Source organism: Rhinolophus sinicus, linkage group LG11 (assembly GCF_036562045.2).
Source record: "Rhinolophus sinicus isolate RSC01 linkage group LG11, ASM3656204v1, whole genome shotgun sequence".
In the NCBI taxonomy this organism is placed as follows: domain Eukaryota; kingdom Metazoa; phylum Chordata; class Mammalia; order Chiroptera; family Rhinolophidae; genus Rhinolophus; species Rhinolophus sinicus.
Window position 1 is genome coordinate 64,110,706 of NC_133760.1, and position 22,777 is coordinate 64,133,482.

The 22,777-nt window shown below is 41.2% G+C and overlaps 1 protein-coding gene across 6 annotated transcripts in view; it reads left to right on the forward strand.

Annotated features, from left to right (window-relative positions):
• Window positions 1-3,723: 3,723 nt before the first annotated feature.
• CHCHD3 (coiled-coil-helix-coiled-coil-helix domain containing 3) overlaps window positions 3,724-22,777 on the forward strand; it is a 250,368-nt gene continuing 231,314 nt past the window's right edge. For 3 of the 6 annotated variants that reach the window (XM_019751017.2, XM_074315354.1, XM_074315355.1), the window contains exons 1-2: window positions 3,724-3,992; window positions 14,979-15,060. In XM_019751017.2, coding sequence (XP_019606576.1) covers window positions 3,912-3,992; window positions 14,979-15,060 — 163 coding nt within the window. In that variant the 5' untranslated portion in view covers window positions 3,724-3,911. The remainder of the gene's footprint in view (window positions 3,993-14,978; window positions 15,061-22,777) is intronic. The other 3 variants (XM_019751007.2, XM_019751025.2, XM_019751032.2) reach the window with 1 other exon arrangement.

Below are 22,777 nucleotides of genomic sequence, written 5' to 3' on the forward strand. Positions count from 1 at the left end.
CCAGGTCACGTTCTTTCTGTTTTTACCCCTCCTTCTTCCCTATCTCTTCCTACACTCTTAATTAGTATATCAGGGACAGTCAAGGGGTGTGTGAAGAAGAGGGGTCACCAGCATTTTGCCTTCTGCAACTTTTTGTTTAGAGTCATAGGATTGAAAAAATCAGAGTATATAGTGAAAAACTTCTTCCTACCTTGAGACTTCTGGAATTGTTTGTTTGAGTGCTTTGGAAGTCTACATGGATTTTTTTCAGGGGAGGAGAGCGTTAGAGATGATTGGAATTTCGACAGCAGAAGCATTTGGTTGTCTGTTTGCAGCATTAATTCCAATGGTTTAACATGGCGGGAAAGGAGACATGGCTCAGGGTGAAGGAGTTGGAAGGTAAGATGGCTTGATAGCCAAGCTGAAATTTGTGACGCATCAACTACTGCTTGGTTCTCTGCTTTGCATCAAAGTAAACTGTTGACATCATTCTTTTTACTTAGAGTGCTGGTTTCTTGGCTGGAGACTGAAGAAAATATTACGTTGTAGATATTTGGGCAAGTCACATGTAATGAGGAAGATTCTTTAAGGTTACGTGTGATCTTAAGGTCACCTTGATAGAGTCGGCCATGACAAAAACTACAGCTGGAAGATCTTTCTGAATTCTAGGCAATTCTAGAAGCTTCTGGAGTTGTGGGTCTTCACTCCAGAGCTCTGTTACTTGTAGGAGTACACTAATTCTTGAAGGTCTGTTTTATTTTAGTCTCCCTTTTTTGTGGCTTATTTTTCTGTACCTCGAAGCTTCTCACATTTTCCTTTGTTTCTTTTTCCTTAAAAACATTTTTATCACCCCCCCCACCAAAGAATCCTTGTACCAACTAGAAGTCACTCCCCATCTCACCCTTTCCTTGTCCTTGGCAAACCTAATTTCATTTTCTGTAGATTTGCCTAGTCTAGACATTTCATTTAAATTGAATCGTACAATATGTGGCTTTTTGTGCCTGGCTTCTTTCTCTTGGCATAATGTTCTCGAGGCTTATCCATATTGTAGCATAAGTCAGTACTTTATTCCTTTTTATTGCAGAATAATATTCCATTTTCTGGATACACTACATTTTGTTTATCCAGAAATCAGTTAAGAGACATTTGAGGTTTTTTTATACTATTATAAATGAAGTTGTTTTCTTAATTTAATTTTGGTGTGTTAATTGCTAGTGTATAGAAATACAATTAATTCTTGTATGTTGATCCTGTATCCTGCAACCTTGCTAAACTTTATTTTTATTAGTTCTAAGAGCTTTTTAGCAGATTTCTTGGGATTTTTCTATTTATAACATCATATCATTCTGTGAATAGAGATAGTTTTACTTCTTTTCCAGTGGATGTCTTGTATTCTTACAAGTTCTGCTTCCACCTATCTTTAGTTTGCTACAATGCGTCATGTTTCTAACTCAGTATCATAGCTTCTCTCTTTGCTATCTTTTTGCATGTTCTAAATTTTCAAGTTTAAATAGAAATAGAGAAAAGGGAAAAAGACATAGAGAATCTGATTAGCTCAAATGTTATTTATTATTTTTGTTTGGGCAAAACTTTGCATTCTAGTTCATAGGTCTCTGGCTAATAAATGCTTCCTTTGGGTTAGAGAATTACTAATAAGCTGAGGTCAGAGAGGAAGGGAGACCACAGGTTCTGGGTATTGCAAGACATTTTCTTTAGAAGGGGATGTAGGCATGGCCTGGCTTTGAAATTGATATAGATAGAACAATATTGTTATAGTAGGGATTTTTCCAAGAATAAGATGTATCATTTTTTTTGTTTTTTTAATTTCGGAAGGTTTCTTTGTAGGTTGTAATGTTGGTTGAAATAGATTATGAATTCTGAAGTATTTTTATTGAGGCATAATTGACATATAACATTTTAGTTTAAGGTATACAGCATATTGATTGCATATTTGTATTTTTTGAGAAATGATCACCACAATAAATCGAGCTAACATTTGTCCATATACATAGTTTCAAACATGTTTTTTCTTCTGATGAGGACTTTCAAGATCCACTACAGTTAAAAATACTGTATTGTATATCTCTTTTTAGATTATCTGATAAGACCTCTTACATGTTTCTGTATCACAAAAAGTGAAGGTACCACACTACTCTTTTATGGTTAGCCTTCATCATATTTATTCGGTTGAATTAACTCTTGTAATATTCTAAGGAGATAAATATATTCAAGATAACTAGTGGTTCCTTCATCTCTGTACTCTCTCTAAGAAACTCTTTGTAATTGGTTATTTTGCAATGAGAAAGAAACTCTTTGCAATCGACAAGAATTGATTGAACAACTGTTTTATGTGGTTGTAATATGTGCTGTAATATTGGGGCAATAAGTGAAGATGTGTTTCTGGAGGGGAGTTTCCAAAGAAGCAAAAGACATAATTCCAGGGATTTTTAGTTCCCTGTAGAAGGAAGGTTAAAACATATTGCACAACTTGAGAACATATACAAAATAACATGTAATCACAAAACTGCAGTACAGTTTAGATATACATATGTCGAAAAGAACAAAATGACATGTAATAAATTCAATACTCTGCTACTGATGAGGGATACAGAGATGAAAGAGACTTAGTTTCTGTCCTAAGGGTTCTGACAGTAATGATTTAGGACATAACTGTAATTCAAAAATGTTACTGCATTTTTGTGGCCAGCTTTGCAATAAGAGGATGGCATGCTGTATTGTGGCTGGCTGCTTTTTAATGCCAAAAGGTACTGAAGATAGTAGCATCATTAACCTAATTTATAAAGAGAATTATACGCCTCTATAAGACTGAGGTCATATGGCTAAACTTACATGTCACAGAAGAGTTACCAAAACTTTTGTAAAAAACTGTGCATGTAGATAACTTGAAAATTATGTACTGGTCTTATAGAGGTGAAATGGAAACTTTCCAAAATAGATTTTCTCAACTTTGTCTGATGTGGTTTTAATTCCTCCACTAATTTATGCCATCTTTGCCAACCATTTAACTTTTCTCTGCCTCATTGGTATTAAGGCCTAACTAGCTTATGTAACTGAAGTGAAAGGAGACACAAAAAAGTGCTCTGTATGCTTGTAAATAATTTATTTTCTGTTTTCTTACATGCTAATTTGAAAACTATAATATTTAAAATTTTACTTCACAAAAAGAAATTAAACAGTTCATAGTTCATGAGATAAAGCTATAGGCCAAATGCAGTGTTTTATTTTGGGGGAGCGGGGCTAAGACTAACATAAAGAAATGCGAAATTTTGCTTGAGGGATTTATTTATAGAATCTAGAAATGCACTAGGACAGTACATCTCATTAAAGTGTGAGGAGAGAGAGGGAGGGAGGAAGGGAGGGTGAGAGAGAGAGAACGAGAGAGAGAATTTTTTAACTCACTAGCCTAAATTTCTAGAATACTATCTTCAACGCATGTTTCGTTAAATGAATGAACTTTATGGCAAGTTGTCCCATTAGAAGCCTTTCCAGTAGTCCAGACCACAACTCCCAGAATGCCACGCTCCTCTTGTGCCCACGGATTAAGACGAGAATGTCCCATCACCCTTGGCGCCAGATGGAGACTACAATTCCCAGTATGCCTTGGGAGTTCCGGAAACCTTGTCAAATACCACCTGTTGTCATAGTATCCGGGTCCGGGGCAACCAATCCGGGCACCGCTAAGCAGTAGAGGCGGGCCCTTTGTATCTCCCACCAACCGAAGGCATCTTATTGTGGAGCGTGACCGGAGGAGGAGGGAGCTCAGCACCCGCGCCTTCTCCTTGCTTCTTGGGGTCGTGGCCTTGCACCCGCTGTGCGAGGAAAAAGTCCGGGCACGTCCACGCGCGTGTGTGCGCGTGGGGCCTGAGGTGCTCGTGGGTCCACGCTAGGTCTCTGCGGGGACAGAAGAAGCCATGGGCGGGACCGCCAGCACCCGCCGGGTCACCTTCGAGGCGGATGAGAATGAGAACATCACCGTGGTGAAGGGCATCCGGGTGAGTGACAGTGGGCGGGTGGAGGGTCAGCACTCACACTCGGATCCCAAACCTACGACCTTCCCGGGATCCACACAGCCCGGTTACCCCTACCTGGACCCCCAAGTATTGTCCGATGCGAAGCCGAGTTCTCTGCAAAGAAGCTTGAAATTTCAAGACTTGGGACATTTCATTGAGAGATTTCCTGGTTGTGTGCCAAGTGCTGAGCACAGCTGGGTAGTGGGGGTCGCCAGGGTGATTGGACTCTCCAAACGCTCACAGTCTAGTCTTGACTGTATCGCTCACTAGTTGTGGAACTTGATTCGAAACCCCTGCCTCACTGTGCCCATCTGTGAAATGGGACTTGTTTCGTTTCTCCTGGCTTCAGGACCCAAACCCTGCTTTTGCACTGCTCTCATCACCTCTGGTGTGGTGAGTTGGGATTTTAATTAGCACTTGATCTGCTCTCTGTCAGTTACTATTCTTCCTCTCGTACCACCTATTCCCCCAACATGCACCCACCCACCCACCACCTCCCCTCACAGACTTTTCTGGCCTGCCTCAGGTGACTTCTGGCTTCTCTGCCCTTCGCTTTTACTGGACATCTTGTCTTTCGCAGGCACCTCCTCCGTGGCCTGCCGCGCCTAAGTTTTGGAGTAGGCCCAGTTGCTTTATGACTGGTGTCTGCCAGCCTGATACGGCTTGAGATAGGATTGCATTTTTTTCAGCCATCTAGAAGTAATGCAGTCAGTTCCAACTGAGACATTGTGGAAAAATTTGAAATGTCCCCTGACTGTGCGTGATACATAAACTGAAAACTTGATTTTTCCCGGGGTGTCAGTATCCCAGCACTAAACTTCATTAACACACTCCTCTCTGCACTTGAATTTGGAGCCTCCCATTTTTGGAAGTATGCCTGAATCTAGTAAATAACGCACTTTGACTTCTGAAAGTCTTATAATAGTTTATATATTTTTTTCTCTGTTACTACACAACCAGCATTAAGTAAATTTATATGTGTAAATTATTTTTAGCACTTGTTACTAGGAAATAAAACTTAACTATTTGAAGTGTTTAAAAATACTTTTTACTCTGAAACTGTTCCCTTGACAAGAATTTATTAAAGTTTTCTTTATAGAAACTCAGACTGTTGAACTCAATTTTTGGTCTTTGAGCAGCATTTCTTTATATCGTGTTAATGGTAGTACCACATTTTGTAATAAAATGTCTGAGGGTGCATTCTTTGCGTTGTGCTTTAGTTGATACTCTTTGGAGTAAAATAAAAATCATTGTAAACTCTGAGTTTTATGTAGAGATGTGTTTAATCTTGCCTTTCGTTAGGCTTTGTTCCAAACCAGAGGGTGAAAAAGAAATAAAAGTAAGAAAAACCAAAACGAATTTTAAGTGAGAAGACATTGGCTAGAAAAGTGGATAAATCCATGTTGTCATATTCTAGTAGTATGACAGATACAGTATGACAGCAGACAAAATTAAAAGAGAAGTTAGCCACTGCACAGAGATTCATATCAAATATTAGATAAGGTTAAATAGGAGAAGTATGATAATAGGGACAGATAGTGTATTAAAATGGAAAGGTTTGCTAAAAAACTTTTTTTTCCCTTTTTGTTTTTTTTTTGTTTTTGTTTTTTTGTTTTTTTTTACAAAAGAAGCTATGTCCTTTGGCCACTCATCTTAATGGAAGTATTCTTTATTTTTTTTCTCTCTTGTGGTATACATGTGATCTATACCATATTACAGTTCCAGCATGCAGCGTGCTCATTTTGACCTCTGTGCTCTTTTTTATTTTTTTTTTTCAGTATATACCCTTCACCTGGAATGCCCTTGCACTGTTCCCTGTTGCTTCCAATCCTTCCTTTTCAAGGATGATTTGCAATCTCTCTGAGCTTCAGCTTTCTCATCTACAAAATGATGGGGCTTGAGTACATCACTCAGATCTCTAATCTTTTCCAGTTGTGACATTCTGTGAGTCTGGTGGCACTGTAAGTTTCATGTAGTCATACTCAGCTCATTGCAGTGTCCTTTAAAAATGGCATGCCGTTGAATTGTTGAGTACTCGGGTCATTGTGATTTCTTTGAGGTCATGGTCAAAAGAGCATCAACTTAGAGTTAAATAGACCTGTTTAAATCTCAGCTTAGGCAATTACCAGCCTGAGGCCTATACAAGTCACTGATCATATATCCTTATCCTTAAAGGGGAATACCATTACTTCTCTTGTGGTAAGAAGAGGCGGTAAAGTATTTAAAGCACGTGCCACACTGTAGATTTTTAATAAGAGGCAGCTGTTATTTTAGGGTTCCTTCCACATCGAATGTTCTAAGATTCTTTGGAAGTTCCATGTAGTGGAGTAGAAAGAACAAGTGCTTCAGAACCAGGCAGACCCGGTTTGGTCCTAGCTCTGCTCTCACTAGTGGCCCTGGACAAGTCACTTTTGATTGTGTTTCCCTGTTCAGTATATCTGGATAATGCAGTCTACTTGCGATACTTGCGTATTCAGAACTACTTGAGAGAACTTGACGTGTGTGTCAGCATCTGACACAGTGTCTAGTACTTTGAGAGCGTTTGTATTTATATGAGTAGCAGCTGTTAATTAGAGCTATTCAAGGGAGTGGATAAGTAAACTTACATTAACTTAATAGATAAAAATAAAAGCATTTTGCGCTCCCACAGTCATACCTAAAGAGGTGTGGATTGGGAAATGGGAGTCCTGAGTTCTGCACCTGATTCCTGTGTGATTTTTGTCTAGGCGTTTTTAGATGTGTTTCAGCTAATCTGTATATTTTACTTAGCTTGGAACAGTCATCTTGCTCCCTTTGAGGCACGGGGAAGGATAAGAAACACTCTCAGTATCAGAAGTAAGCCCCCTGTTTTTAGCTCAATTGATTAAAATGTGCTGCTGAGGCCCAAACATCAGTGTTGAATTGCAGTCGGGTAGTTCAACTGGACTGAGGAAAACTTTCCAAATTTTACCCGTTGTCTAACATGTCATCATTCGTAACAAATGAGCATGTACCAGTGATTCAACAGACTTAACTCACGGCTGGAGAACGAATTCTGTGTTCCACTGATAAGGACAATAAGTTCATCTTCATTTATCTTAATATGCAAAGAGTAACAGTAAGCAACATAAGACTTTCAGTAACTGGGCTGCATTTTTTAATCATGTTTTTCCAGATTTTTCTTGCTCTGGTCCTCAGTAGCTAGCAATTACAGGACCTACTTACAATTTTAAGTTTAAGGTTTCTTCTCACCTACTCGGTGTCATTATCATGGTATTTGTAAGGTCTTGTGTTTTCTCCTCTACCCTTAGCAATTGATAGCTTTCCCCCACTTTCATAACATAACCTGTATATTTACACCCAATTCTAACTTTGAATCTGAACTCATGGGTTGGATAAAAGGCCGCCTTCTTGCTTTGCCCTCTTCTCCAATGTCTTGCGATAGAAAGACCAAGCATTTTCATTATTCATATTACGTGTGCTTAATAGGATTTTTCTGAGCACCTGCTGTGCCTGCTTGGAAGGTATGCCTTCCACTCTGTCTTACAAGTTTATCTGAAACGTCAAAGCTGTGAGTGAACTCCTCCAGAGCAAATGTCAACTTCAATGAGTATCATTTTCAAAGTAATATTTATCATGCTTTCCAGGCATAAGCTCTTCTCTGCACTGTCCTTGAAGTTGCAAGCTGAAATTCACAGGAGCCAGTTAAGGTACTATGGATACTTACATGGAATATAGCTAGTGCTTTGAGAAGCACTGGCAGTTGAGAGCCCCTAAAGGATGGGATTATTTAGTGTGGGATGTTGAGGGTCCTGAGAGAATACATGAATAGAGGCTACAAATGCAGTCATTCGTTGGGAGGGTTGAGGAATGCTGTCCGGGTAATTTAGTTAACTGGTAGATGATTGCCTCTTTCCACTTTAGAGTCCACGAATCCTTGGTTGTAACCATGTTCAGCCTTCTGGGCTTTATAGACAGTAGAAGTTCATGTTTTTCATGAATAACAAATGCAAAGAAATACAACTGACAAACTACAAAGTAGGCCAAAAATTACATTATGTATGTATGTATATGTGTGTGTATATATATACACATATATATGTATATGCTAATATATATATGGCAGACCCCTCTCCCCCATGCCAATAAGGAAGTATTTGGGAATAATTTCTTCCAAATAATAATGACAATTTTTGGAGCCTATGTCTTAAAATGGTAGTTGAAAAGAAAACCAGTACAGTGGTACCTCGGTTTTCGAACGTCTCTGTTGACGAACATTTTGGTTTATGAATGCCGTAAATGCTTTGGTTTTCGAACACTACTCAGAAGTTGAACTTGTCACGCGGCTTCCGCTGAGTGCAAGATCCTGAGGCCTAGCTGTCGGCTGTTTTTGCACGTTTCAGAACTCGTGGATTAACGTTCGGAAACTGAGGTACCCCTGTACTCTCATAGATGATGACCTATGCTACATGGAAGGAACACCACATGTGAAAAATGGGTCTGAGTACTTTAATCAATTGGATAAGACACATCTGGAAGAAGAAGAGGCAAAAGTGTGATGGAGGTTGAGGGTCTGAATTGTTTCTGTCTCCTGTGGCTCTAACTCTACATCTTATTATAGAAAAGGGCAACTTAAAAGGAGTTCTCTTCCTGTTACTCTGTTCCTTGAAGTAGAAATCCGTTATTTTTTTCCATGTCAGCCAGTCTTTTGTTTCGGAGAAAATGCTGGATTCTGGGTTGGTGGGTGATGTATTTGTGCTAATTTTAGATAAAACCGACCAAGGAGGGTGGGAAGAGCTGAGTGGCGGGGCGAGAGATGACACACATCTTTTCCTCTTCTCTGGAGCACATGCTGCTGTGGTGAGTTGTACAAACCGAAAATTGGCAAGCCCTACTGACTTACGTTGGGAGGAGAGGCAGAGAATAGGGTGGATAATCCAAGTCAGTGCATTGAACTCTGCTCTGCTGGCAGGCCCGCTTCTCTTGGTTCTCCCTTAGATTTGAGCCAAGGGCTTCTTCCGTTAGTTCACTGACTGCTGTGAATCTGTAAGCTGTGGACTCTGCCCAGAACAGTGCAATCAGCAGATAGTTTTGAAGACAATTGAATTATCCAGAGACTCCTGAATCCATGGACATCAGGGCATAATTCTAGCATTAATGTGTGTGGGAGGGGGTATTTCACCAGTCTTTGTTACAAATAATTTCTGTAAATTACACTTAGTAATTGCCTTGATGGAGAGTCCAGAGATGTTTGGAAACCAGGTATAGTAGCTGAAGCTCTTTAGATAGGAAAAACTTTTCATGAGAAGCACTCTGTTTAAGGAAAGAGGTTTCCTAAAGAAGTTGCTTCTTACACGGAAGTTTCTTAGCCAGCCCTTGCAGAAACTTATGTTGTACTTTTGACCCCCTTTTTGTGTCATTTTGCGTCACAAGTTATTCTACAGCTACAGATTGTGTATATAACCCCTGGCCAGCATCTCTAAATCTTGTCAGCTGCTTCACAAGTGAGAACCACAGTTTACAGAGGAGATCCAGGTGAGTGTGCAGGCTCGAACTTAGTCTGACAGCTCTAAGTCCTGCAGCTCGAAGGTCGGCTCAGCGGGTATTCCCTTGAGGTACCAAGGATAGCACAGCTGATGTGTTGCGGCGACAACTGTGAGTGGACTGGGGCTGGCGCTTACAGTAAGCAGTTGCCACGTAGGCTGCCAGGGGCGCTCCTTTGGGAGGGCCTGAGAATGCACTTCCGAATGACTGCAAGACCTACGACAACAAAAGGTTGGCTCTCAGAAGGCAACCCGACAGTACGTTCATCAACTCAAACAGTGAACTGTGCTCCTTTGGAGGACGTGCTTATACATTTACTGAGATACAACCAAAGACCGCATGGGGAGGTGTGTCGAGTTGATGTTAGAATTTGACATGGAGTAACAAGTTTTGGGGCCTCAGATAAGCCACAAAAAGACATACAAAGTTAACAAGAAACAATTCGTGATTAGATTGAAAGGGACGTGGCACTTTCACTACCTGAAGAGCACAGATAGGGACCCAGAGCACTTTATGTACTCGTCCCGGGACTTAGGCCGCCGTACCTGGCAGTGGCTACACCGTGTGGGCAAGGAGCTCAGGACAAACTCGGGCTGAGCTGATGACAGTGAAGCAAGATGAAGGATCTGTTGACGTCCCAATGGCCGGAGCTCAATTAGTAATAACTCTACCACATATTTGTGTGGCAGGTTACAGTTTATGATACATCCGTAACCCTTCCTATAACTCCACGGCTATGTGGTATTTTCAGTTTTCAGGGAAGGAAAGTGAGGACCATCGAGCTGAGTTCTCTAAGGTTGAGAGCTACCGTGTCTCCCCGAAAATAAGACCTAACCGGAAAATAAGCCCTAGCATGACTTTTTAGGAGGACATCCCTGGAACATAAGCCCTAATGCGTCTTTGGAGCAAAACTTAACACAAGACCCCATCTTATTTTTGGGGAAACACAGTAGTAGGCAACCAGGGCTTTTTCCTCTATTCTGCGCCAGCTTTTTGCTTTACTCTTAAAGAATAACACTTGTGAGGCTGCTTTACGGATTGGAAGGACTTTCTGTATTCATTTGGAAAGCAGCAATAGACAATGGCAAGGCATGAATTTTGGTGAGTGGTATTTGGAAGTACGGATCGCCTATCTCCAGTATAGGTGAGGGTTTATAGCTAATACTTGATTTTTAGCAAACACATTCACTTCTGATTAGGTAAAAGAAATATATGTAGTGTAGTTAGATTTCTTTTGACTTTGACCTGAAATATAGAAATATAAATTAAAATATTTGTCAAATTAGATTTATATATATTAGGTTTAAAGATAAATTAGATATGTAACATAGTGTATATAATAGTATAGAATACATAGCATATATGATACTATGTGATGTAATATAAAATATGTAGTATAGCTTACTATATTGATATATATAATGTAGTACATTTTGTATTGAATGAACTTTATATACATTATATATCAATTAAAATAGGTTTAAAATTCTAAAACTTAAGGCTCATATGCTTTTCTTAAGAGAAAGTGATAATATTTTTATTTTATCAAGTGGGAATTGAAGGAGTTTATTGTTTAGTAGAGAAAGCACTGGACTAGAGACTGGGGGTCACACTTGTCCTGATGGCAGCAGGAACTGGATATTATCCGCATCTCTTTTTCTCCCTTGTAAATTGAGAGGACTGGAGTCAAAGGGTTCTTCCTAAGATATAGCTCAGCTTTGCGGGTGAGTTTCCGCAACAATCTCAGTGGCTGTCAGTTGTTAGAAAAGATGCACTGGGCCCTGGCATTTTCAAACAGAAAGCCCTTGGGCACTCTCCTTTCTAACCTCACTTCTCTTCTAAGAAAGGAATCGTGGGTTTTTCGTTCAAAGGTCACAACTTTTGAGTTGCTCTCTCTCCCTTTACTGTCTCACCTCCATGCTGGTTTGTGTCCTGAGATGTAAGTCACTGTTCATCCTGAGATGTACAGACTGTTTTGTTCACTGACGTATCTGAAGGGCCTCAGTTAGTGCTTGGCCTAGGAAACGTTTTTTGAATGAACGACTCACTAATATATAGGAACTCACAATTTTGTGGAAAGGCGGAAAAGCAAATACTTGTTCTACCACTGGAGGGCCATATTGGAGGTTTACGCAAGGTGCGATGGGGCAGAATCGGAATGGAATGGGGAGCTGGCTTGGTGAGAGAAGGCTTTGGGGTGTTTGAACTGGACTTTGAAAGGTGATTCCCTCCCAAGGGGTCGGGTGAAGGCAGTGTAGACAAAGCGATGGCAAGTAGCAGGTGTAGCTGGAGAACAGGGTACGAAGGGTTACGGCAAAGCTATGGAAGTTGGGGTCGGAGAGTTAGGCCGTCACCACGTGATGTCTTGAGTGCCAGGCAAAAGAATTGGGATGTTCCTGTCAACAGAAGGTAACTATTGAAGGATCTGAAGCAGATAGTTCATTCCATAATCAGATTTGCATTTTAGGAGAATTACTGATGGTGCCATGAATTCCGGTAGGGAAAACACGATGGGAGAAGAGGTAGAGGAAGTAAGTCGTGGCGAAGAGAATGAGGGAGAGAGAAGAGTCGAGGGCTGTCATCTATTTTGATTTAGGGACCTGGATGGAAGTGGTGTCCTTAATGAGATCAGGCAAGAGGAAGGAGATTCTAGCAAACGTGAATTCAGTCTGGGACATGTTTGGTGCAAGGTGCTTGGAGGTGCCCACTAGGCGGACCCATGTACAGGCTTGGCGTGTGGGACATAGGTCTTGAGTTGGAGATAATGAATTTAGAATTCATTAATTTTTCAACAGCAGTTGAAAATCACAGGAATAGAGAGTACTGACAAGAGCACTGGAGTGAGAAGAAAATAAGGCAAAGAAGAATGTGGGGCCCTCCAGCATTAAGGGTGGGCAGGGCTGGCGGTGTCTGCAAAAGAGATAAGATGTGGCCAGAGTCCTAGGGTGGCCAGGACTGTGGGAGGTGAGGTCAGAAAAGCCAAGGGAAGGGTTTCTGGGATAGGAGAGTGAGCAAAGACGGTAGGCACTAAAGGGCATCCATGTAAATTAGGTGCTTTGTTACTATATGCTTATTTATATTCATATAAACATAAAAGTTCATTTGTTTGGTCTGTGCTGCCTTTTATCAGCACACTTTCACTGATGTATAGGGTTACAAGCCAGATTGTGGTGAGTGAAGGAAGAGGAGATTCAAGAAGGTCCTTGAGGATTTGGGGGGGGATCACCCAGTTACTTGACCCGGACACCTGGGCATCCTTGAGGAGTTCTGCTTCCCTCCTACATCTAGTCAGACACTTAGTCTGGCATGAAAAGGGGGTGCCTGAATGTGACCTTGAAACTCAGACTTTCTGGGTTTGAATCCTGGCTTCAGTACTGATGAACTGTAAAATCCAGGGCAAGTAATTTAATCTGTCTGTGCTTCTGTTTCCTCACGTCTACAATGGTGATAACAAAAGTATGTATCTTACAGGATTGTTAAGGGTTAAATGAGTGAAGTGCTTAGTTTAGTGTAGTGCCTGGCACGTAATACGCAGGTAATAATCAGTGAACGTTAGCTATGTTGAATCCTAAATATCTTTTGAGTGTGTTCTCCCTGGATTACCTTAATCGTTTCTTTTGAAACAACTTTATGGCGCTATAATTTACATATTACAAAATTCACCTGTTTTCTGTATGCAACACTTTCTCATAAATGCACTGAGTTGTACAAGCATCACCACAATCCAGCTGTAGAACGTTTTCTTCACCCCAATAGACTTACTCGTGCCTGTTTACCATTAATCCCGACTCCCACCCCAGCCTTAGGCAACCACTTATCTACTTTCTGTCTAGACAGACTTGCCTTTTCTGGGCAGTTTATATAAATGAAATTATATGAGGCCTTTTGTGTCTGGCTTCCTTCACTTTAATTGTGTTACAGGTTTATGTATGTTGTGTCATATACCAGAGCTTCATTTCTTTTATTGCTGAATTGTATTCCATGGTACGGATATGTGCTGTTTTGTTTATCCATTCACCAGTAGATGGACATTTGTTTGTTTCCACTCTTGCTTTTATGAATAATGCTGCCATGAACATTTCTGTGCATGGCTTTGTGGGGACATATGCTTAATGGCTTCTTAATTGTTCCTTGAACCTCCTTCAGGGGTCCTGCTTCTGTTTTTGTCCCCCCTCCAATCTGTCCTATACACTGGAGCTAGAGTGATCTTTCTTAAAGTAAGTCTGGTTGTGTCATTACCCTGCTGAAAATCCTTCAGCAGTGCCCATTTGCCCCCAGGATCAAGTTTAAACTCCTTTACTAGAAGAGCTTACTAAGATATTCAAACTCTAAAATCTTACTTCTCTCTCCACCTTCTCTTTCACTAAGCCCCCTCCCTCTCCAGCTCCCTGCTTTAGCCATTCTTTTATTCATTCATATCGTTTCATTCCTTTATTTATCCATTCATTCAGTTAACCAGGCTTATTGAGGCTCTGGGAATAAAGTAGTAGATAGGACAGCCACATCCCTGTGTTTCTGGAGCTTGCTTTCTAGTGTGAAAGACAGAGAGTAAACAAAGCATCAGGCAGTGGTAAGTGCCGAAAAGGATGATGTGATAGAACTGGGAGGGTATGGCGGGGGGGTGGTTGCTGATGACTCTCAAATCTCCAGGCCTGAGTTACCCTCAGAGCCCCCACCCTATTGCCAGTTCCTTGTTTATCTCCACTTGATGTCCAATGGTCGCAAGCCCTGTTTCTCATTATGCCTTCTTGTCTTTCCTTCGGAGTACTCTTATCCTACTGCTCTTCCTAACTCCTATTCATCCTTCGCAGCCCCACTCCCGCAGCCCAGCTAGATGTCCTGCCTTTCCATCACAGGCTGACTGATTTGAGTGGCACCCTTCACATTATATTTAAATTGTATTTAGATGATTGTCTGTTTCTTCTCCACGTTCAGCAACTTGATGACTATTGAATACCTAAAGTCCAGCCTCGTTCCTGGCACATAGTTGGTGCATAATAAAATATGTTGAAAGACCCATTGTTTATGGTTTGTCTTGAGTGGGAGGGAGGGAGGGACACCATTTCCCTTGGGACTAGAGGGAAGGAAGGAGCTAAGGCCTGTTGCATGAATTAATTTGTAGGATTAGGGGAGGAAAGTCGCAGGAGTTCTGATGGTTTACATTTTCTCAGAGATTACAATTTAGCAAACAGTGTAAAATGAAGTTATTTATAATGAGCCATGAACAGTGCATTAGAAGATGTAAAGAAGTGGTGCTGTGGGGTGCATCTTGGAATCTTAAAACTGTTCTTACTTGCGTTTAGTTTTATAGCTTACATTTAGCCTAATTTCTTTAGGCCGTTCGTTAGACATATTGATATGGATCATTAAATTGCTTGGATGCTATTGTACTTTTTCCTTTCTAGTCCTTTTATAATTGATTTTATTTTGATGTTGCTTTTTCAGCTTTCGGAAAATGTGATCGATCGTATGAAGGAAACCTCTCCATCGAAGTCTCAGCGGTATTCTGGTGCTTACGGTGCCGCAGGTATTACAGAATTTTAATTTTAGATTTTTATTTATTTATTTATTTTTATTTTTTTAAATTTATTGGGGTCATTTTAGATTTTTAGTAGAAAAGTTGCAAGTGGTGAAAACATTCAATCGATAGTCAGGTTCTTCTGCCCTTCTGTCTTTTGTCGTTTGGATGCTCCGCTTCTCATAGGGAATGTTAGATACCGGGATCAGGGTTTCTTTTAAAACGTTTTGCACTAAAATTGGAATGAATCTGCTATCAAACAGTCTTTGGGACTTTTTTTTCCTCATCTAGCTCCTGCATCCTTGCTGCCAGTCCTTTCTTTGGCTTCTGGGCCATACTCTTGGTTTTCCTCACTTGCATCCCAGTCTAGTGTTCTTTGCTGATTTCCACTAAGTAATCGTCTAATTGTGTGCTTTCTGAATCATTATGTAGATGCCCGTGACTCCCCAAATTATGGCTCTAGCCCTGACCTCTCCCCGAAACTCAACTTAGACGACTGCCTAGTTGAAAATCTCCACTTGGAGAGCTTCAGCCTGATACAGCCTAAACAAACCTTTTTCTTCTCCAGAGTTGCTTCTGCTCTCCACCTTTCCCAGTAAATGGCACAGGGATTCATCCTTGTTTCCTCTTTTCTGTGTTCCTTCCGTTAGGCCGTTAGCCAGTCTTGTCAGACATGTCTCTAAAACACGTCTGAATATGGGCTTTCAGGTCTGTCTGCAGCTGCAGTGCAGAGAACCAGCATCTCTGGGCCTTGTCTTCTGCAGAACCGCTTAACTGGCTGCCTACTTTCACTCTTGTGTGCTTACACTTTGCCGTGCACACAGGGGCCTCCGCAAATCTTTATAAAATAATACGTTAGTTCATGTCACATCCCATGGATGGCTCTCCATGGTACATGGAATATAATTCGAACCTTCCCTTAGCCTCTGAGTCACCATGACTGGTCCTTTCTACTTTTCCAACATCTTCTTTTGATATATGGATATGTTTAAAATTGGAATTTGACCTAAAATATGATTTGTTCTAGGTAGATTTGTTTTTTACTTACCATCCTAAGGAGAGAGGATGATGATAATGAAATAATGATGACATAGTGATAAATAATATTTAAATAGTGTTTATTATATACCAGGTACTCTCCTAAATCCTTCCTATGTCTTATCTCATTTAATCCTTACAACCTTATGAGGAAAGTACTGTTATTAAACCATTTCACATCGAAGGAAACTGAGGCTTCAAGTGATTATATATTTTGCCCACAGTCACGCACGGCTGGAAAGCAGTGGAGGAGAAAGTTGAATTCAAGTTTTTGACTCCAGAGAAAATACTGTTAACAACTGTGTTTTATTGTAGTTCGAATGACACCTTGTTTTGTTTGCAGAAAGGACGTGCCAGAAACCAATTGGAGGGAAAGAGCTGTCTTTTAGTGATCTTCTGCTTGAGTTCAGGAAAGAATCTTCTATCTCTAAGTGCTTGTTGGCCCTTCTAGCCTTTTCCCATGTTGGCTCGCACTCAGGAGTGAGTCGAAGGAGAGGCAGTGTTTTCCTTCTTAGGTTGGCTTCTTAACCTAATACTTTGAGAGAGAGGGTGTGGGTGGGGAGGCTTTCTCCCAACACTCAGACACAGCCTGCAGAGCACGGCACTGGCATTGTGAGAAGCTCTGGCTACGCTGAGGAATCCATCCCTTCCTTTTCTAGGTTTGACATGGCTGACGGACTCTTGGTCAATGACCAGCCTGAAAACTCTTTGAATGTCACCTTGTGTTTGGGTGGCCAGGCTCGAGCTACACTTTTTCCATGGTAGCCACTGGTCACATGTGGCCTGAAGGTTTAAATGAAAATGAATTCAGATGAAACACAATTTAAAAATTTCCGCTCCTCAGTTGCACTAGCCACATTTCAGTGCTCAGTCACGTGTGGCTGGTGGCTGCCGTATTGGACAGAGCAGATGTAGGGCATTTTCATCATCACAGACGGCTCTGTTGCCCAGCTCTAGTTTAGACGGTATCAGTGCTTGGCAGGGTGAGCTTCACCAGATGATTTTAATGATGTGGTGACTGAGGGTGTGGAGCTAGCTGGCTTTGTGTCTTTGTAAATCTTGTTTCTTGCCTTTTCCACATCCCTGCTCCCACAGGATTGTGGGTAAATGGCAACATCAGGGAATATTTCCCCGAGCTATACTATCCCCTCATTCTGTAGCGCAGCTTCCTAACCTGTGAGGTATTAATCCCTTAGACTCAGAGTAGCTGGGGAACACCTGTGTACCCTCTCGCGCCATGCAAATTCAGTCTGCACCGTGGTGTGACGAAGGCTCAACCAGGCTCACGGCGTAGGTTCTTTTAATGGGTGTTTCCCTTACCCATTCCAACCTAACCCAAGAAAAGAACAAAGATTTGCCATGCTGTTTGGAAATGATCTTGCCTTCAGGTTAAGAATGCAATTAGACTATGATTGTGCAAATTAACAAAGATTTATTCTTTGTTATTCTTTGTGAATAATATATTTACAAAAGTAGAAGGCCTCAAAGTTTATGTTCTCATGCATTTGTCTCATCTGGGATTTTGTTAGTACTCAGTAATAGATTTCTTAAGATTTATAATTTAGATGTGTTATGACATAATTTCTCAAGTCTACAAAAATACATTGATAGAAGTGTGACCAGCCTTTTCTATATTTTTCAGTGTCAAGTGCATTATATATTAAATGTGAATTGAATTTTTAATGTTTACTAAGATACTTTCTTCCTCACAGGACTAATTCATATCAGCCCTAGGCTATTCATTCAAACGTGTGACTATAGGGCAGTGTATTTGGACTGAGAACCCTAGGGTTTTTGTATATAGGACCTAAGTTTTATCATATACATAGTTTTGAGAATATAATTTATTCTATAAGAAAGTGAGTTCCCCTAAAGACTTTACTGAAACTATTTTTTTTGCCAAACCTTGAACCAGATCAATGAGTCGTTGCAATAAGTATTTGCATGTAAAGCTGTTCAGGCAAAATAATATACGATATGACACACAGCAGATTGTAATGCCACTTTAATAAATGAATGTGCTTTAAAGAAATTAACTATGTCCTGGCTGCCTCAGATTCTTTGTGTGCAATGTGTTATTTCAACTATATTGGTTTGCTTTTACAGCAGGAGTGTGTTTTTTTTTAAGGCTGACATAAGAGGATACCATTGCACATAGTTAGTATAAACTGAACCTTTTCATTAACATCTTGCACCTTTTGATTTTAAAAAGTCAATGTTGGATATTGCTTTTTCCTTTCCGCCCTGATCCTTTCGTTTTCCTGGCGTATGGTGAGGTCAGGTTGAGGAAACTGTCCCCAAATCTATATGACAAACCAGGCAGGAGGTGATATTAGGAGGCCAGTTGTTAGTTTCGTAAGCCACTAGCAACCAGATGAGAATGATGAATCTGGAAAAAAAGACAGATGAGCTTATGAGCTTACTTTTTTTTATTACCCTCACTGTGCAAGTTACTCTGTGCATTTCTTGTCATTGTGAAAAATAAGATAGATGTCCCAGTTCGTGTTAAGTACATCACTGAGATCACTAAGTATTTGGGGTCCTTAACAAATTTCAGGAAACCAATTGGAGCAGGAAATGGCACAGCCTGAAGGAAACAGCCAGTTTAGGGAAACGGATTCTGCTCTAAGTTCTCTGTACCGCCCCCAGAATCGGGCCTTCCTAGTCATTTTTAAGCAGCTCTTTAGGGTTCATTGAGACATAACTCCATAGGAGGAGTTCACAGTAAACAAACTGTGCTCCTTCCTTTGACTCGTGTTACAAATGTTACAAGAACTGAAGGGAGTTGCGGTATTAGGTTCCGACTTAATATATGAAACCTTGTGGGTGCCACTATCACAGCTCTGCACTCTTGTGTGTGTGCTGGAACAGATCATTTTCCTGACAGTTCCCAAAAGGAAGAAATGGATACACTGTCGATTTAAATAAAATTCTCTAGTCAGTATAGTCTGTTCTTAAAAAGAAATCCATTGAACAGTCTTCATTTAATGGATGGCTGCCCTCATACTGTTTGTTCCGTCGGTCAACAAGTATCATGAGCATGGCGCTGCTCTTTGACTTCAAGAAACTGTTTGGTCAGAGAGTAGTTAACATCATAGTGTAGGAAATCAGAACTGGATTAGTTCCCTTTACTGGCTCACTGTGTTTTTGAGTAGATGAACGAATATGTACGTGAGATAGAATATATAAGAAATAGGTCCTCAGGAATTCCAAGAAAGATGGTCAGGGGAAGTGACTTGAGCCAAACCTTGAGGATAAGAGATGGGACGGAGTGTTGGGGTTGAAGACGTTGCTGGTAGAGTCAGTACACAGACCAGATTAATTCAGACGAAGGGTTCGTGTCGGGGTCTCCTGGGTGGGAAGGTTCGTTGGGGATGTTAAAGCGTTAGTTACCCTGTCGGGCCTGCGGCTACTGAGCAGCTCTGTTTAATTTCAGGATGCAAGTTTAGAAATCTGCATGAGTTGCTTCTTTTCAAATAAACTCAGATATTAATATAAACATTTTTATGGCTGAAAATGTGGAACTGATTTTCTCATTGATATTTTTATATTTAACATATAAATCTCAACGCTGAGAATGTTTTCCACCGTAGTCCTACATAAAACCATTGTCATTTTCATGAAAAAAAAACACAAATGGCCCCATATGCATTTTTATTTTATTTGTCTTTGATGTGAGAGAGAGAGAGAGAGAGAGAGAGAGAGAGAGAGAGAGAGAGAGAGATTGCCCTCAGCTGCTTGAGGCAATGCAGGGTACAACTGATGATTTCTGAGCAGGGAGGGTGAAATGGTGCAAGTGAATTCTTGGGAGGATATGGAGATATATATATATATATATATATATATATATATATGAATGATGAGTTGGAAATCAGAAATCGGAGATAGGGAAGACAGCCGCTGCATGATGGAGGCGGAAGTGGCAGAGGCAGGGAATGATCTGGGTGCATTTGGTGACTACGGCTGCTTGGCTTGTTGGTGGCAGTCCTTGACTTCCGTCCTTTCCCCCCCTCATCTAGGTCACTTTCCTCTGTTCCACTTGATTCATCACCCTTTGTGTTCTATTTACTTTTGAGAAACCAGCACAAATTTAAACTCACTTTATTTTGAAATTGAGAAGAGAACATAGAAAACTGAAAAATGGAACAACAAATCATTGACAATATAATTTATATTCCATGGTATTTGGGGATGGTGAAAGGGGAGTCACACAGAAAAGAAAAAGCAGCAGCCGTAGAAGAAAGGAATTATGGAGAGAGAAGCTTAGTCGGTTCTGAAATGTTTGCGAGTCACACCTTTCAGTAGTTGTCTGTGACTGGGGGAACTTCTGCCCTTTGATTTCTTAGGGAACTCATTGATCACTGGCCTCAGATGCTTATTAAATCGTCAGAGGCTCCTGCACTGTGACGGCTATAACACGATTCACTTTGCATTAGTGCTTCCAAGCAATGTGAAAACCAAGTGGGTCAGCCTTCCCTGCCCGTTCCTAAATTTCTAGAGAGGAGCAGCGATTTTCTTAGGTGCATTGTACACGGAGATGAGAAGTATGATACCCTGGAGTCATACAGTACCCGGGAACTGGAAGGAAGTAACTTCAGTGATCACGGGGAAATAGAGAAAGAAGGGATGTGAAGGAAACTCCCCATTTTTTGCTGCAGTCAATTTTGGATACTGAAATGCATCGTGGGATAGCAGATTGTGTTTTCTCCTAGACCAACTGTTGGTATTGAGCATAACCATCAAGTAAATCATGGCTATCACCAATAATATAAGCTCCAAAGAGAAAATAACTATGAAGTATACATTTTATAATTATGCTTCCAAGTTGATAAAATATAATCTCAGACCTTGGTTATACAAGCAGCACTAATGGATGAGACAGGATAGGACCTACAAAACATAAAAATACTCGTTGTGATTTAAAATTAAGATGCCAGTTGTAAAATAATATGTTTGCCTTTCTTGGAATTAGATAGATTTTGAGGGCAACATCTGTCTGGGTGGCCCGGATCTCCTAAAATAGGTTGCCCAAGAGAGTTTCGAATGTACATTTTTGTACTGCAAGAAGGAGATATTCAGGATCAATCCACTGACCGTCCAGCTGTCAACCAAATAGTAGGTTGTTGTTGTTGTTGATGTTTTCCCTTGTAAACAAACATTTTAAAAAAGTAAGGTCTGACTCAGCATTTCATTTCTTCTCTCTTTACCCTGTTCTGTCTCCCTGGTTTATTCAGAGTTATTCGTACAGTGCTCCGTATCTGCCAGATCTGTGCTCCCAGGGAACGAGAAGGGCTTTTAAGTGCACCTTTGAAGCCTGTTCTGCCCCCAGGGCTACTTGACACTTTGTTGACAGCTGTCATACTACTTGAGTGTCTGTTGAAAAGCCTTGGGAACCCATAGGGATCGTTTGGGAAGGTCCCTCCGACTTTTGCACAGAATTGCTAAGCATGCTTAACACAGTACTCTGGTGCCTGGTTCCCGGACCACGTGTGTAATTGAAATACAGGTTTCAGTTAGCCAGCATCGAATGGATAGGCCCATGAAATTACGTGACAGGACAGTAATGGTAACTGTCTCCTCACTTTAAGGCATGAGGTGGTTAGAACAGCTCCGAGCTTGTATGCTGGGGCCGAAGATGGCTGCTGAAAGCTCCTGTGTGTTGATTTTGTTGGTGGGACTGACTTACTTTGCCCAGTAAGGGAGTGCGGCTGCTGTGCTCCCCACTTCATACCCCGTGCTCTTTTCTGAGTTTATTGTATTTTGTGCTGGTCCACCCCCAATGTGGCCGTAGTCAAGAGAGGCACCCCCACAGGCCTTGCTCTGTATTTGATGCATAACGGCAAGGCTCTGCATTTTCATTTTTATGGTTTCAAGTGTTATCATTTCTCCCATCCCCGGTGTCCCGAGCGTGGCCTCCATCTTGGGGTCCCTGCATTCCGTTTTGCGTTCCCCAGTCTAGTCTCACTGCAGCCCTAATAACCTTTTCAAAGCATGAAACCCATCATGTCATTCGTCTGTTGAAAACAGAGAAGAGGTTCCCTCTTCCTCTTGGGGGGATGTGAATTTCTCTCACGGAGCCAGCAAGGCCTTCCACAGTCTATCTCCTGCATCATCTCCAGACCTGCCTTTCTTGTGTTGAACTCTGGGTCACACTGAAGTTCTTGAGTGCCCTTGAACTTGTCCTGTTTGGGTCTTGACTGTGTTGTTCTCTTCTGTCCGAACACTGTGTTCCCCACTGTCCACCCCAGCTCTACCCCCACCTCCCCTCCTGTCTTTTTTTCTGGCTAATTCTTCCTTCGTTGTTCTCATCACTGCCTAGAAATCACTTACCCAGGAAGCTTTTCCTGACTCCATGTCTGGGGTACGTGCCCCTCCCGCGGGGGCCCTGTATGTGCTTTTCCTGTCATTTGTCACCTAGTGCTGTAATTGCTCGTTTACTCAGAGTCCGCAGCTTTTATTTCCTCACTGTCCTCTCAGGACCACCTTTTATGGTACTTCTCTCTGCACCTTCCCTTGCCTGGTGTTGAGTGCTCTTTGCTGAGGTGATGCACCGTGGTAGGTCTGGCTTTGCTCTAGGTACACATTGACCTGTGGAGGTCGGACGATGAGTCAGAGTGGGATAAAAGAAAGTCTCAGGGGATTGAGGTGATTTATCTTCCTCCAAGAGCCACGTCACCATCATTTCATG